At 38.2% G+C, this 15,765-nt stretch overlaps 1 protein-coding gene across 1 annotated transcript; it reads right to left on the bottom strand.

Annotated features, from left to right (window-relative positions):
- Positions 1-2,257: 2,257 nt before the first annotated feature.
- LOC148513871 (putative olfactory receptor 2W6) lies at positions 2,258-14,722 on the bottom strand. Its single transcript, XM_088481292.1, has 4 exons — positions 14,699-14,722; positions 9,452-10,360; positions 4,590-4,678; positions 2,258-3,092 (listed from the first exon to the last, which is right to left on the bottom strand). Exons 1-4 carry the CDS (start codon positions 14,720-14,722, stop codon positions 2,258-2,260), a joined length of 1,857 nt encoding a protein of 618 aa, XP_088337418.1.
- Positions 14,723-15,765: the final 1,043 nt, after the last annotated feature.

The following is a 15,765-nucleotide window of genomic DNA, read 5'->3' as shown; positions in this document are numbered from 1 at the left end:
AAATACCAACAGCTTGCTGCACATTTAATTTTTGAAAGTATGTTTTTCTACTCTACACTGTTTAAATCATTCCAGAACCACTGTCAATTTACCGCTATACCACTGTAGTATCTACCATTGTTTCACACCTATACATTTTTTGGTATACTTTATCCTAATTCTAAAGTCCTGTAACTTTAACAACTCTAAACTTCTTTTGTTTATAATATACTATTGTTTTTTTTACTTTACATCTACCAACATTGTCTTCCTTTTATCTAATTTTGACATTTTAACTGTAATGTTCCTGAATCTCATGCTTCTTATTACTGCTGACATTTCCCTCCCTCCAATTCCCTCATCTACTGTATGTCTCTCTTTTCTTCTACTACCCCCCTCTCTCAGCAGCTACATTATTCCCTACTTTACCAAAAGTTTTCCCCTCTTTCCTCACTCCATAGTCTCCTCCACCTTCTCCCCCTCCTACCTCTCCTCTGTCTCTCTTCATCCATATAATACTCTTGATTATATCTCCCATAACTGCAATATTATTCACTTCTCTTCCACCATGGTTCTGCTCCACCACCACTAAGCCGTACACCATCCTCTTCTCCACCCACCCTTCCTCATTTGGAAGCCTGCCACATACCCACTCCCTCTTCATCCCCCTGCTTTAAATCAATCTTGCCTCCACACTACATCAACCCTAATAATCTCAATCTCCTCTGAACTCTTAACTCTGTCCCTCTTTCATGTGCCCTCTGGAAAGCCAGTTCTGACTATAATAAACTAGAGACAAAGGGAGAGGGAAAGTTGGGAACAATATATAAAGTTGAGCAGAATACTTTAGAAGTGTTGAACCTAAAATTATCTCTCTTTAGGAAAAATTGCCTGTGCATCTTTAAGCAAGGTGTTTTTACACCATGTAGCGATGGTATACAGGGCCTGATTCAGAGTGCTCACTCTAAATCAGTGCCCGCCTATTGTATTTTTAGAGCAGCCTCCTGGCCGCTCGCATAGCTGTGGGTGACAACCCACAGCTAGTTCGAGTGGCTAGGATGATGGTCGCGATGGTCAAGACCATCGCGACCATCGGACTTGCGATGAGACCCTTGTGGTAGGGTCTCATTGCTGAAAGTCCCAGTGGACTTCTTGCTCTTACTTGTGATGTCAGTGGGGCTGGCCCCAGATGGTAGGCATTCCCATGGGAATGCCTCCATCTTGGCAGCCACACCCCTGGCCCACCCACCAAAGGGGTTGCGCTGTCACTCAACATCAACAGCACGCACCCTTTGTAGCGAGACCCGGAGCGACGGCTGTGCACTGAGCCAACATCGACCTGCTTGTGAGCGTTCAGCTCTCGCGAGCAGGTCTGAATCAGGCCCACAGTACGGAGAGCCTGTAATGCATACAATACAATATCTATAGCACTTTAGAGTAAAATGCAGCTGGGTGGCTTAACATAGAAATGAAAGGTTGTGGCAAGTTAGGAGCAATGTACTGTAATCATTTTGGCAGAGTACCTTAATAATATTAAACTTGAATTCCTCTGTCTTTCTGAAATTCTGCATGAGCATTGTAGAAGTACGATTCATTAGGAAACATCAAGTACAGAAAAAGATCATATAATTCAAAATATATATACTGATTTATTACTTATATTTACTTATATGTACACGCAATATATGATCATATACTTATATACTCATATATTCATATAATCTTTTATCATATTCATATAAGAACTCACATATATATATATATATATATATATATATATATATATCATTTAGTACTAGAACCACTCATCACAGAATTGTACATAATGTGGATTAATCGGTTTCATTATGTAATATGCACATGATCTATTTGACCGTACATCAGCTTTCTCCTCCAAGGAAATATTAGCACCCATTTATTCTCTAGGTCTATATTACACCTTGCAACACATCTGTCTTATGGAAAAGCTTTACTTCAACAAGTTAATCACATAATAATTAATACAAATTTCTGCAATTTCCTCAAATTTCAATTAAATGTAATATTGTAAATATTCAACCATTTTTGTAAAAAATCAGTTTTATTTATTACTATTTATACTATAGCTGATCAGTATATAATCTAAAAATTTATTATTACATTTTTTCACTTATTTTTAAGTTTATCACTTTCATTTATTTATGAGATTACTCATATGCAGTAACATACCTTGTCAATATTAAAAAATTATGAGTTCATTGTCTAGCAAAAAACACACAATCACTCACAACATTTCCTCTCATACTATCTTGGAGTGCAGAAATCTGCATCTTAAAATAAAGATAACAAACTTCATAGTATTTGCCACAGATTTGTAAACACCTTTAGATCTTTGAATCTGGAATTCAAGAACCATGCTGTCAAAGCCAATTGAGGCAACTCTGGTTGTTGGCAAGGACCCTAAATCAATGGATCTGGTCGCAAAGGATACCGAAATGGAACGTCTGCCACAATTCTCTGAAGGGTTACATACCAGTATGGGTACAGCCATTCCGGTGCTACCAAAATGACCGGCCGAGCCACCGATTGAATCCTCTGTAAAACCCTTGGGATCATCACCAGAGGAGGAAATATGTACCCCAACTGGAATTACCAAAGTGCTTTCATGGCATTCACTAGAAATGTCTGAGGGTCCTGAGAGCAAGCTCTGTATCTTGGTAGATTCTTGTTGAGACAGGAGGCCATCATATCTATATCTGGCTGTCCCCACATGGAAACTATCTCCCTGAAAATCTCCTGGTGTAGTTACAGTTCTCCTAAGTGTACTGTATGGTGAATCAAAAAGTCTGTCTCCCAGTTTTCCAATCTTGGAATGAAAACTGCTCAGATTGCAGAAGTCCATTTCTCTGCCCATTGAAGAACATGAGATACTTCCTTCATTGTGCACTATCTGCGAGTGCCACCCTGCTTGTTTATGTAAGCAACTGTTGTGACATTGTCTGATTGGATCCACATAGGCTGGCCTTTTAACAGAGACAGAGCCTGGATCAGTGTGTTTTGGACAGTTCTTAGCTCCAGGATATTGAGAGGAGTTGAGACTTCCTGGCTCGACCAGAGACCCTGAAAGTGTCTCCCTAGTACCACACCACATGGCTGGCATATGTGGTAACCACAATCTAGTCAATTATCACCAGACTGCAACCCTAGTTCAGATTTCTCTCCTCCAGCCACCAACATCCACCAACTATTCCCATCTCTGAATCAGGCCCAATGTCCCATCTCTTGGGCCCAATGAGGCTCATTAAATTACTTGGGAACCCTAAGTGGCTAAGAATAGGGTAACTCTTGGGAGTGACGTAACTCATTTATGGCATCTGTAATGGACCTGGCCCAATCAGGCATGCCCTGCTGTGAGGTTGATTCCACGATATATATTAGTGACTCACCCTGAGAACAACAGGTACACAGAGACCCTGGTTCTGTACAGGATTTACGGTATTTTTTCTCACATTTCATGCAGTTAACAGTCCCTTTTTGGAACCCTTGTCTGACTTCTCCATGACAGAAAAGGAAAACAATACTAAATAATATAGAATTTACTATACAGAAAAAAACAGATTACTTTTGTACAGAAAATCATATGAATACACTACATCAGTGATACTACCTATCAAATAAAGTGCAGTAAAAGACTGAGGACCTGACTCAGACCCGCTCACTAGATGCATATGCTCGCTCGATGTGTATACAAATTTGGCTAAGTGATGGCAAGGCAAGCAATCGCACTGCAAGGCATAAGCACACCCACTATGTCTTGGCGTGCGATCGCCCTGTGTATGCAGATGCCCACCACCCTGTCTTAAAATGTCCACTTGCGCACATCATCTCCAGGAAGTGTATGCAACCATAGGTATCATTGAGTACCATCGGAAGCATTTGCTGCACTTGTGGTTTACTATACCCTGTGGTAAGCACTGTGAGCACTTCAGTGTCAAATTTTAACCAGGTGACATATACAATTACACTGCCTGTTATTTATGAATGCCTCTGAAATGGCATTAAGATGCTCAGGCACACCTCCACTCCCACGTTTTAATGGCCAGCCCCTGTCACCACCCATAAACAAATTCTCCTGTTACTCACTCTGCTGGGCTGTCTATGTGTGGCAAGTGAATGCTTCCTGATCTCTTACACTGGTTCAGGCACACACACTGTGATGCGTACGCATACGCACAATGCAAAAATCGGCCAGCTACGAGTGAACACTTCCTAGCGAGAGGGTCTGGATCGAGCCCTAATTGCAAATACTCAACCACAATAAGTTACATAACCCATGGTAAAAACTTATTGTTATTGCTTCTTAGTTCCTTCAGAAATCACCCAATGCAAAAAAGTCCAAGTCAGACAGCCAGTAGCTCTAAGTCCCTCCAAACCACAGCCTGTTTGGGGAGTGAGTCTTTCATACTGATTACCCAACTGTTGTTCATTATCCTGAGTGACTAGGGTGCAGCCCTGGCTTGCTGCTACAGCATAAATAAAAACAGAGAGTCTGATTCAGAGCAGGACGCTATTTGCGCTCGCTCGTTCAGAAAAAAGGGGCCGGCTATTTAAATTGAGCGCTCGCTCTTTGCGGTCTGTTGAAGCCTCTATGTCTGAACGAGTGAACGAAACATGCGCTCGCTATTTTGTAAAGACGCCCCTTGGCCGCTCGCATCATACGTCATCTCCACTATTTATTAGATTAATTGAGTACATCGAAAGGCGTCTGAACTGCTTGCAGTGCTTGTGGTTGGATTTTCCTACTGCAATCATGTGAACAGTTCATGCTAAGAAACAACCAAGTGACATGGTCGATGACGCTGCTTTGTTAATTATGCACACCCTTAAAACGCCCATTTTGACCGTTTGGCATGCCTGCGTTCGGATCTCCACTCCCCGTTTTCAAGCACCTTCCCCTGTTACCACCCACAAACACCTCATCCTGTCACTCAAATTAGCAGGCATTCGCTATTTTGCGAGCACTCGATTTCCAACCGCAATGACTGGTTGGCGCATGCGCATTACGACCCGTACGCATGCGCAGATGTGCGAACATCACTCGGAGTGAACAAGCTGCCGCTTACGAGTGGCTCTGAATCAGGCCCAGAGTCCAGATCACTCTGTAACCTGACACCAATGGATGCCAACACATGGGGAGGCTAATGGATGGCCGCCTTAACTATGCAGAAGTAGCGTGCCATCCTGCAGTATATCAACAATCAAGGTAATTATAATGCATTCTACTTTACCGTGTTTGTCTGTGACCCCCTCAGATGTGTGTCTGGATAGGGAGAGTTCCAGTGACATTGCAGTTAAGTGTAGTGACTCTCCAGAGGCCATCTTTTTAGAATGGTAAAACTGGTTCACACAAACCTCTAAGTAACCACTCCACTCTAATAGTACGAGCCCCTCTCAATCAGGGACTAAAGCACCCTATAGAAAAAACAAAAATAAATAAATAAAAGCCAAACTAAAAAGCTAGAACCTAGATAGTGCCTTCTCCAAGGCACTAAAAACAAGATTGAGGATCCAGTTTTTGGGAGGGGTAATATAGGGGTTGGGAATCAGTTTGAACTAGTCAGTGCATGCCTCCAACCCACCTAAGGCATAACCCACAGATAATGACATCCCCCAGATGGATGATAAACAAATGTATTCTTATAAAACACAGGACTCTCATACCAAATTATTTAATCTTTTATTTTAAACCTGTATAGTAGATTAAAAAAATAATAATAAAAAATACTTATTTACAAAATTATATGGTCTTTTCCAGGCTGCAAATCCTAAGCACAAGCTTTGGAAAATGCTCACCTTGCCCACGCAAGCCAGCCATAGCACCTGCCCACACAAGCCAGCCATAGCACCTATTGTGTATTGTCTAGTGTTTGTCTTTAAACTAATGTGAACAATATAATGTCAATAGTGGGTTATTGTATAATGGAGCTGGGTATCATAGCATGGAGATGAAGGCATGAGTAAAGTGTGGAGCATGGCATAAAGTTGAGCCGAGTACAATAGTTTATATAATCTCTCTCTATGAAAAACTGCTTTTTTAAGCTGTGTGTCTTTAAGCCAGGTATCTTTACACCATGTAGCAACAGTATATAGTATGGATGGCCCATAAGGTATACAATACAATGTCTATAGTGGTTTTTGGTAAAATGCAGCTAGGTGGAAGTCCGGCAGAGTACCCCATTAATATTGAAATTAAATTCTTCTGTCTTTATGAAATGCTGTGCATGCATCTTCACACCAATGTAGATATGTCTTATTATAAAAGACAGGACTCACACACCAATGATTTAAACCTTTATTTAAACCTGTATAGTAGATTAAAAAAATAAATAACAAAAAATACTGATTTACAAAATGATATTGTCCCTTCAAAGGCCTCGAACCCAAGGTAGAAACTTTGAAAAGTGCTCACCTTACCCACTCGCCCATGCAAGCCAGCCAGAGCAGATGTTACACCTTTTGTTTTTGTCATGTCTAAAGTGCATCTTTACACCAATGTGTACAATACAATGTCAATAGCTGTTTGTAGTCTAATGATGCTCGGTGTTATTACATGGAAATGAAGGGATGTGGAAAGAGTGAATCAATGCATTAGTTGAGCAGAGAACACCTGAAATGATCCCTATATGAAAAACTGCTCATGTGTCTTTAGGACTGTCCGTGTGTTTTTAGGCCAGGCATCTTTACACCATGTAGTAACAGTATACAGTACAGATGACCTGTAATGAGTATAATGCCTATAGCACCTGGAGGAGTGACTGGTTACACTGCCTGAACGAAATTAGCCAGCCTCTCACAGATCACCATCCACTGCTACAGTATTGTACTCAGTAATGTAGTTTTCATCTGTTGAGCATTTGCCACCCAACAGTTAAACTGTGTATTACATGGTGTGTAGTCTTTTGCGGCATACAGTACACCATGCCACGTCATAATGCATTATGACATGCTCGGGCAGGAAGCAAGAATGCCTCACTATGAGCAAACATGTAGCAAGACACATCTGTACAACAGTGATGTGCGGTCAGGTGAGGCAGGTTTGTGGAACCTTTCCTGTCATACTTTAGTATACTCTAATTTTTTCTTTACATTTTTATTGTCAAAAAACTTTGAAGAAAATACCATAAATATCTTCTTTGTATTATTGTAATTATCTCTATAGTCAAAACTCTGGAGTAAAAGTGTATGGCAGGTGAGGCACTGCCTCCCTTATCTACCTTTTACACACATACCTGAACAAATTCACCAAATTACCAGCACTATATTCTGCTGCACCTTTGTATAATGCCCAAATGAACCCTCTATTTCATATATTTATGTGTACATCTGACTCTGATACTAGCCAGTTCCTCCCCAGTCATTTACCTCACTGCATGTCACTGCTGTACAGAGATATCAAGCAGAGCACCAGCCACAGAGAGTGTGACAGCAAAAACTCTTTCAAAATTGAACAAACTAAAGGAAGAACTGTTTAAGCAAAGACTTAGTGACATTAACAAAACGGTAGCTATGAAATCTGTCTGTCAGAAATGGAAAAGAATCCACCCACAGATCGAAGGTACAGTATCACATAAAGATCTGTCCCATCCACATATAATACACTGCCATTACTAAATATTACCATACAGGAAATTTTGGCAACATCCATTTTATGGCCCATTAGAACCCACTATAATTGGACCCTCTTGGAAAAGAGCATAGAGGCTGGTGCAATTATAAACAAAGTTGATTTTTAAAGAAAGTAGACGGAGGGATGACAGTTGGAGCAAGAGTTGGTATTCCAGTGAGGACACAAATCTGTGAATTAGCAGTTCCAACATTTTGTGGGTGACAGAAATCTCACTCCAGGAGAGTACTGAACCTGCAATTAATAACAGGATGTGGTGGGCTGCCATATCTGTATTGCACAGGGAACATGCCCATTAATAAGTATGATTTTTGGAGAGTTTATGCAAATACAACAGGTATTCTGAAAAATCTGATAATGTGTATAAAGCCTTAATGGGACATGCGATACCATAATGCTTCTTGCCTGTGGAATATATATATGCTGCTATTTTTTCCAATACAAGCACCTTTTGAAACTTTTATATGGTGGTGTGCTGGTTTCTTTTTGGCTGGTTTGGAAGCCAGATGATTATATTACTTATATGTGATTGCTGCACCCAAATGCAATTTCAAATGTGTGCAGGTTTTCTTTTGATATATATATATATATGTATGCTTGTAGTGGGAATTTAGAGGTTGGAGTATGGAATTTTGAATCCTAGGGCACTCTCTAGCATCAGTGGTGTGCTGCTATTTAATTGACATGCTAATTATAGTGCCAATATTACAGACCCATATGCTATATGGTCCAACCCAACAGCATATGAAAACAGTTGGTCATGTGTTAGCCATGAGTGATAAGCCATACACTGCATTCTAATTCTTCATTGTAATCTCCATTCTGTCTTGGTAATCTGGGGGAGTGAAGATCGGGCACACCGATGTGAGCTGTACGCTCATCAGGAGCAGCACTTGGAGAGAAATGCTTCTACAGATGTTTGGGCTTTTTAAATTCATTGCTGGCCACGATCCAATGAGAAGCTGGTGGTCCATGAGCCATGATAGGCTCATGGCTGGGGCCACATTCAAAAAAATTTACCTTTTTTAATTGGCAGCAGATCTATGAACCATGATTGGCTGGTGACTGGTGGTAACTGTAAAGAAGCTCCCATCTACCTCCTACCACCACCACCAAAGGAGTTGTGTCCCCATTGCAATACTGTTGCTGTTCCAGAGCTGGGATCCCATAAGCAACCCCAGTGCTGGTACATTCTCTAATGTGGCAAAAATGAAATGGCATTAGCAGAATGTATTACCGCCGTATAATGCCCTTCTTTGAGCACTGTGTACATGAGTGTAGATAGATAGATAGATAGATACATACTTGGCCTTTGCTTGCCTCCCAGTTCCGTCAATGTTCTTTCTTTTTAGAACATGAGATGTCATTACTAAATCGGCATTTGGAAGCATGCATACACAAATTTGGTAATGTGAATGACTGGAATGCGTATATTAGGAAAATAATAAGACCTGTACATCAAAATGTGCATAATTAAAAGTAGCCAAAAAGGTGATAAAAATTCAGAGTCTTTCTGTTAAAACAAATTCACTACTAGATAAAGACCTATGACTACATTAGCTGTTTCCATGGCTACGGTTGTTGTTAGAAAGTGTCCATTGGAAAAACAAAATTCAACTGTCATGTTTATGTAAACATATCAAGAATAATTCCTGTTAGTGACTTTAATTGGGATTTTTTTTTCATTTTTCAGTAGAGTCTGTGCCCTTTACATACAGCTTGCAAAACTGAGTATAAGTAAATATAACACTATTTATTTAATGGTGTTTATATTTTGATTGTTTATTAGTGAAGCATGTCTGAATTTAAGTGTTTTAATTTTTCAAAGGCTTCCCTAAAATCTTTGTTTCTGAAAGTATATATTATTGGATTAAGCAATGGAGATACCACAGTGTAAAACAAGGACAGGACCTTGTTCATTATCCATAGCTGTCTTGCTGGAAACACATATATAATGATTAGGGTCCCATAAAATATGGAAACCACAATCAGGTGAGAGCTGCAGGTGGAAAAGGCTTTCTGTCTTCCAGTAAATGATGGTATCTTTAGAATAGTATATACAATGTACACATATGACATCACAATTAGTGTAAAGGTACATATGATGGCTATAACACTTGTTATTAATGTCTGGATTTGAATTTTAGAGGTATCAGAACAAGAAAGGTGCAATATGGGTTCAAGATCACAAAAGAAATGGTCAATGATATTTGGTCCACATAAATATAAACTATACATATATATAGCATTGATTACCATCATCATAAGATTCAACATCCAAATTATAATAACAGATTTCACACAAAACATGTGATTTATTATAGAGTTATAGTGCAAAGGGTTACAGATGGCCAGATACCGATCATAAGACATCACTGACAGAAGAAGACACTCAGAGGACTCTGATAAAGCAAAGAAATAAAACTGAACGATGCATCCTATAAGTGACATAGTGCAGCCATCATACAGCACAATGTGAAGCAGGTTAGGGAGAATATCTGTAGTCAGTATTATGTCATATAACGATAGCTGTGTAATGAAGAAGTACATGGGAGTCTGGAGAGTTTTGTTGAGTAGAAACAAAATCATGATAAGGAGGTTTCCAGGAATGGTCACAGAGTAAATGATGAATAAAAGTAAGAAAACTGGAATTTTAAAGTATTGAAGAGATGGAAAACCCAGAACTATTACTGAGGTGATGTTATTCTCGTATGTTACCTGGGAAAGAAATGCAAAGCTCAACAAGCTTTTGTAGTAAGTGCTTTAAAGCTCAATAATGAAAGTGTTATAGATAAACTACTGATATTCTTATTAGATAATGTTGTCAATGATACTATAATTACAGATACAATAGAACAAACCTGCATTGCCTTTACAGAAAGTCATAGAACCATAGAGCTGATGAATGAAGTGATCTCAGCGTGTCAATAAAATATACTGTCACTGTGTGTTTCATTAGTGGCTCTATATATACCGTAATTTCAAAACAAATGTCAGTAGGTACACTGCTGTTTTTGAGACTACACTACACAATCCAAGATGCAGGTGCACACTGTTAACACTAAAACAACAATAAAACAGCTTTAAAAATTTAGATTTTATAAAATGACTTTTAAAATAAACAAGAGATTCTCAGTGCTCTATTTGACTTTCACATTGTGGATGTCCATCTACCTTGGCAGGGTGACCCCTTACATGTGGGAACCTACAGCTATTTTATCATTGTATTAGGGCCATATTCAATTAGTTTCGAGTACGCGACAAAGTTTCGCCTGTGGATTTTTCACCTACATCATGTATTTTACCAGTGGAAACTTTTTGTGCGCGTACCCGCTATTCACCCTATTCAATTCCAAAAGACACAAAAATGTCAACAAATGAAGTCAGAACAGGAGGAAAGTGGAGTCAGAATTGGGGAAATCAGTCTGTACCCCCCAAAAAAGATGCAGAAACATTGGGGATCAATATAGTAGTGCCCGATTAGCCCTAATGAAATTGTTTGGGGTACTTAAGTTGGTACAATTGCCTCTAATTAACATCTTTGCACAAGTGGTGAAGAATAGCAGTAAGCTATTTTTTGGGGAGAAAATAAGTAGTCCTGTCAAATTTGGGGTACTTGAAAATGGGTGCAAGCATATTATAAAGTCGCTAAAGTGAAGTTTTAAAAAACATTAAAAAAACGCACCTAATGCAAGCCCTTGCAATCAAAAAAACACCTCACCCATACTTGCAGACCATCAAAAAGTCTATTTCATGACTTTTTATGTTTGTACCCCCACTTTGTACTTTTTTGTACCCGAATTCAAACTTTTTTTAGGGGGTTTCCTAATTTTTTTAGGAATTTTTTGATGCAGTTGTACTTTGTGGTCCTGTTCCAAGGGTTCTGTGTGGTTTCCCCACCTTGCACCCCCAAAAAAATGCACTTCTTTTCTCCTGCTATTCAGAGGCAAATCTTTTTCATTGCATTGACTTTCCGCGTACATGAAAAGCGGATGGAATTGAATATGGAGATAAGTTTCCGTCTGGCAAAAAGTCGCAATCGGCGATACTTTTTTGCGGATCTCGGCTTTTCACTTCTAATTGAATATGGGCCTTAGTGTCAAAAGTGTGCACTGGAATTGTGTAAAGTGTATTGTATTATTATTATTCATGGAAGTGTAGTCCCTATAAAGCTATTTGGAAATTATGGTATTTGGATCAACCCTCCCTTGGGACTTGTATATTTGGAAGGTGATAACTGTAATCGTTTTTGGCCAAGCACACCACCCATGTACACATAGGTGTGTTTAATCTGAGCAACAAGATTCCTTAAAATGTATGTAACTTGCATCTCGGAGGCACAAAGTATGCTAAAGCTGGGTACACAATGACAGATATATTGTCCGATCAATTGATCGGCCATTATATCTGCTGCCTGTCGGCCAGTGTGTACCAGCGATATGTCTATGAGTGGTGTCGTTCAAGACATATCACATTGGCTGTGCTGCACAGCCGATAGACAGATATGTCTGCAGACATATCTGTCCATTGGCAAGTCTGTCTGCAAACCGCCCGTACACACACAGCAGCAACCATGGGGAGGGAGGAAGGACAGGCCCCCGCCCCACCCCCTGGCTGTCGCGACACACGGCCAAAAGCAGATAATGGCCATTCAGTGTGTATGAATGACCATCATCTGCAGATATATAGGTATAGTATGTACCCACCTTAAGTCTCAAAATAAAATGATAAATTGTTAGTGTAAGTTACCATCTGCAAGCAGCAAACTTGCCATAGTACTGTAGATAGCCATCTAGGGTGTGGTCAAACTGTGTCATAAGAACCTAATTTTTATTGTAAAAATTAGTTCATTAAATCTATATAATTTGTTTTCATTTTAAACAAACTTTGAGATATGTATAATTTTTAGTAATTAATTAGACAAAATAATGTATAATTGCTACTGTCTGATTTGAAAGTAAAACAGACATAACAGATTCAAGAAAAAAGTTAATAAAATACATATTTTTCTGCAAATGGAAGGTAAATAATCTTCTTCTGTACAGTATCTCTAAATTGGACAGGTGGGTGCAAAATCACTAATGTAACTAATTATGTTACCCCTTAACTTGCAACAACACATCAATCTTGGTGCAACCTATTCTATTAGTAAAACCTCTGCAGTTCTTGAGATGTGATTTTTTTTAATAATCTTTGTTAATTAGTGAGATGCTAAAGGTAATCATCCAGAACATATGTGGGTGTGCAGAGTTATTCACTATGGCCCGTATTCAATTAGCCGCTAAAAGTCAGAATCCGTGAAAAAGTATCGGCAATTGCGACGTTTTGCCATGCAGAAATTTATCTCCGTATTCAATTGCAAACACTTTTCGCGTACGGGAAAATGCAATGCAATGCAATGTAAAAGGCAAAAAAGATTCGCCTCTGAATAGTTGGTGAAAAAAAGTGCAAAATCGCCATTTTGGGGTGCAAGGGTGGGTAAACCACCCAGCACCCTTGGGACAGCTCCCCATAGCATAACTGCATAAAAAAACTAAAAAAAATTGAGGAACACCAAAAAAAAGTTATTTGAAAATGGGGGCAAAAAAGTGCAAAGTGGAGGGTACAAACTTAAAAACTAGCTAAATAGACTTTTGGGGGGTCTGCAAGTATGGGTGAGGTGTTTTTTGGTTTGCAGGTGCGTTTTTTATGTTTTTTTATACTTTACTGTAGTAGCTTTAAACCATGCTTGCACCCAATTTCAAGTACCCCAAATTTGAGAGGAGTACTTACTTTCACAAAAAAACTGCTAAATGCTGTTCTTCACTACTTGTGCAAAGACCCTAATTAGAAGAAATTGACACAACTTAAGTACCCCAAATTGCATTATTAGGGCTACTCGGGGGCATGTTCCTTGATCCCCAATGTTAGTACATCTTTTAGGGGGTGTCAGGCTGATTTCCCCAATTCTGTCAGCACTTTTCATCTGTGTTCCATTTGCTCGATTGCATTTTCACGGCTTTTGGAATTGAATAGGGCGAATCGCGTTTACGTCCGCGATAAGTTTTCGTGGCAAAATGCGCGATGTAGGAGAAAAGTACAGCAGCCAAAATTTTATTGTGTATGTGAATCTCATTGAATTCGGGCCTATGTATATATCTGCCTTCTTACAGTACTTGTTTTGCACCCACATTCTAGCTATTGAACTGCCTCTAGAAAATTAATCTGACCCTAATTTTACAAAATGTGCATAGTTTGAAAACACTATACTATCATTCAATTGACATATTTAGACATTCTATGTCTAACAACCTCATTTGTCTAATTCTGTATGTCTAAGAATAATTTTATTCCTAAATATAATTCTGTATGTCTGTGTTTAATAACATTCCTATGCACAATTCTGCATGTCTAATTGTCTATGTCTAATAACCTTCCTATATCTAATTCTGTATGTATATGTCTAATAACATTCCTATGTACAATTTTGAATAACCTTTCTATATATTTTCTAATAAACTTCTTATGTCTGATTCTGTATGTATTTTTTATAACTTTCCTTTGTCTAATTTTTTTTGTCTACGTGTAATTACATTCTTATGTCTTTGTATGTTTTTGTCTAATTATCTTGTCACATCTAATTCTACATGTCTGTCTAAGTATCTTGTATATAATTCTAAATATCTTCGTCTCATTAGCTTGTTATGCCTAATTATCTCGCTATAGTGGATTCTAAATGTCTATCTAATGACATTGATTTGATTAATTTGCTAGGTTTCTATCAAACATTTAGCATTATTTTTAATTGATGTTTTCTTTTTTTGCTGTAAGACACATCTAAAAATTGCTATTGCTTTTTAGTATGTGCAAAACTAAAACCATAAATGTGTTGAAAAGATTACAATAGATTTTTTTCTGCATTTTACATGGAAAGTAAAGCTATGTATGAATCTTTTTCAGCACTCACCCTCAACATGTTAGTTCATTGTTTAAAAGAACAAAGGAACAGAGGTTGAACATCTCTGTGACAAATTAAAGTGTCATGTACAGTAAACTACACATTTTTATGCAACTCACCTTAGAAATCTGTACCAGGTCCATGTGCGTTGATATTAATGTTTTCTCCACCTGACAATCGTTGCTTGAAAATCTTTGAAATTATATCACACAGCTCAAACTTAGAATGTATTCAGTGCTGTAGAATGATCAACAATTCAATACAGAATCATTAAATACTCTAGTACAGAGCGTATTATAGAACTGGTGATTCCATAGAGATTGCAATGCAATTGGTATTTGTATAATTACTTTAAAATAATTTGTCTCCAGAGATTATACATATCTACTGAGTGAAATCTGCATGTCGCAATTGAGCAATATAACTATAGTACCTAATGGACCAATGAGTGGTCACCCCAGGCTGATGCTTTCTGGAATATGTAAAGGGTAGAAAATTAAATGTTCCCTTTTGGTTAAGCAAACTGATTTTTGGACTTTTCTGGAAGAGAAAGTTGCATTAGATAATGTTTTTAGATTGATTTTTTCAAAAATTGAATTTAGGCCACTGGATATGAGTTAGTATTGATTGAGCACTTTTTTTCATCTTTACTGAGGTCTTCTAGCAGTTTTTGTGATTAATAGGCATCTGAGAATTTTTTAATTGGTTTTTGTGTATAATTTAAATTTTTTTAAAATTTGCTTTGTGTTCTTTTTTAATTAGTTTTTGTGTTGTCGATGTCAAATAATTGGTTATGATCGTTTGTAATTATTATATGACGATCTAGTCATTTATGGGCTGATAAAGAGTAAATTGGACACTACTCTGCATTGGAAGCAAGCCGATGTGCACAAATGCATATACATATATATATATATATATATATATATATATATATATACACATATATATATATTAGGGGTGTGCACCGGCCACTTTTCGTGTTTTGGTTTTGGATCTGGATCTTTCTTCGTGTTTTGGGTCTGGATTGGTTTTGCCAAAACCACCCTTCCGTGTTTTGGGTTCTGGGTTTTGTGTTTTGGATCTATATTTTTTTGAAGAAAAGCATAAAAACAGCAAAAATCACTGAATTTGTGGGTTATTATGCTCCTATTCAATTATTAACCTCAATAACCTTCATTTCCGC

The sequence above is a fragment of the Taudactylus pleione genome, unplaced genomic scaffold (genome assembly GCF_031769625.1).
Source record: "Taudactylus pleione unplaced genomic scaffold, aTauple2 ptg000268l, whole genome shotgun sequence".
Classification (NCBI taxonomy): Eukaryota; Metazoa; Chordata; class Amphibia; order Anura; family Myobatrachidae; genus Taudactylus; species Taudactylus pleione.
The sequence above is the reverse complement of the archived record's forward strand: the minus strand, read 5'-3'. Positions and strand labels throughout refer to the sequence as shown.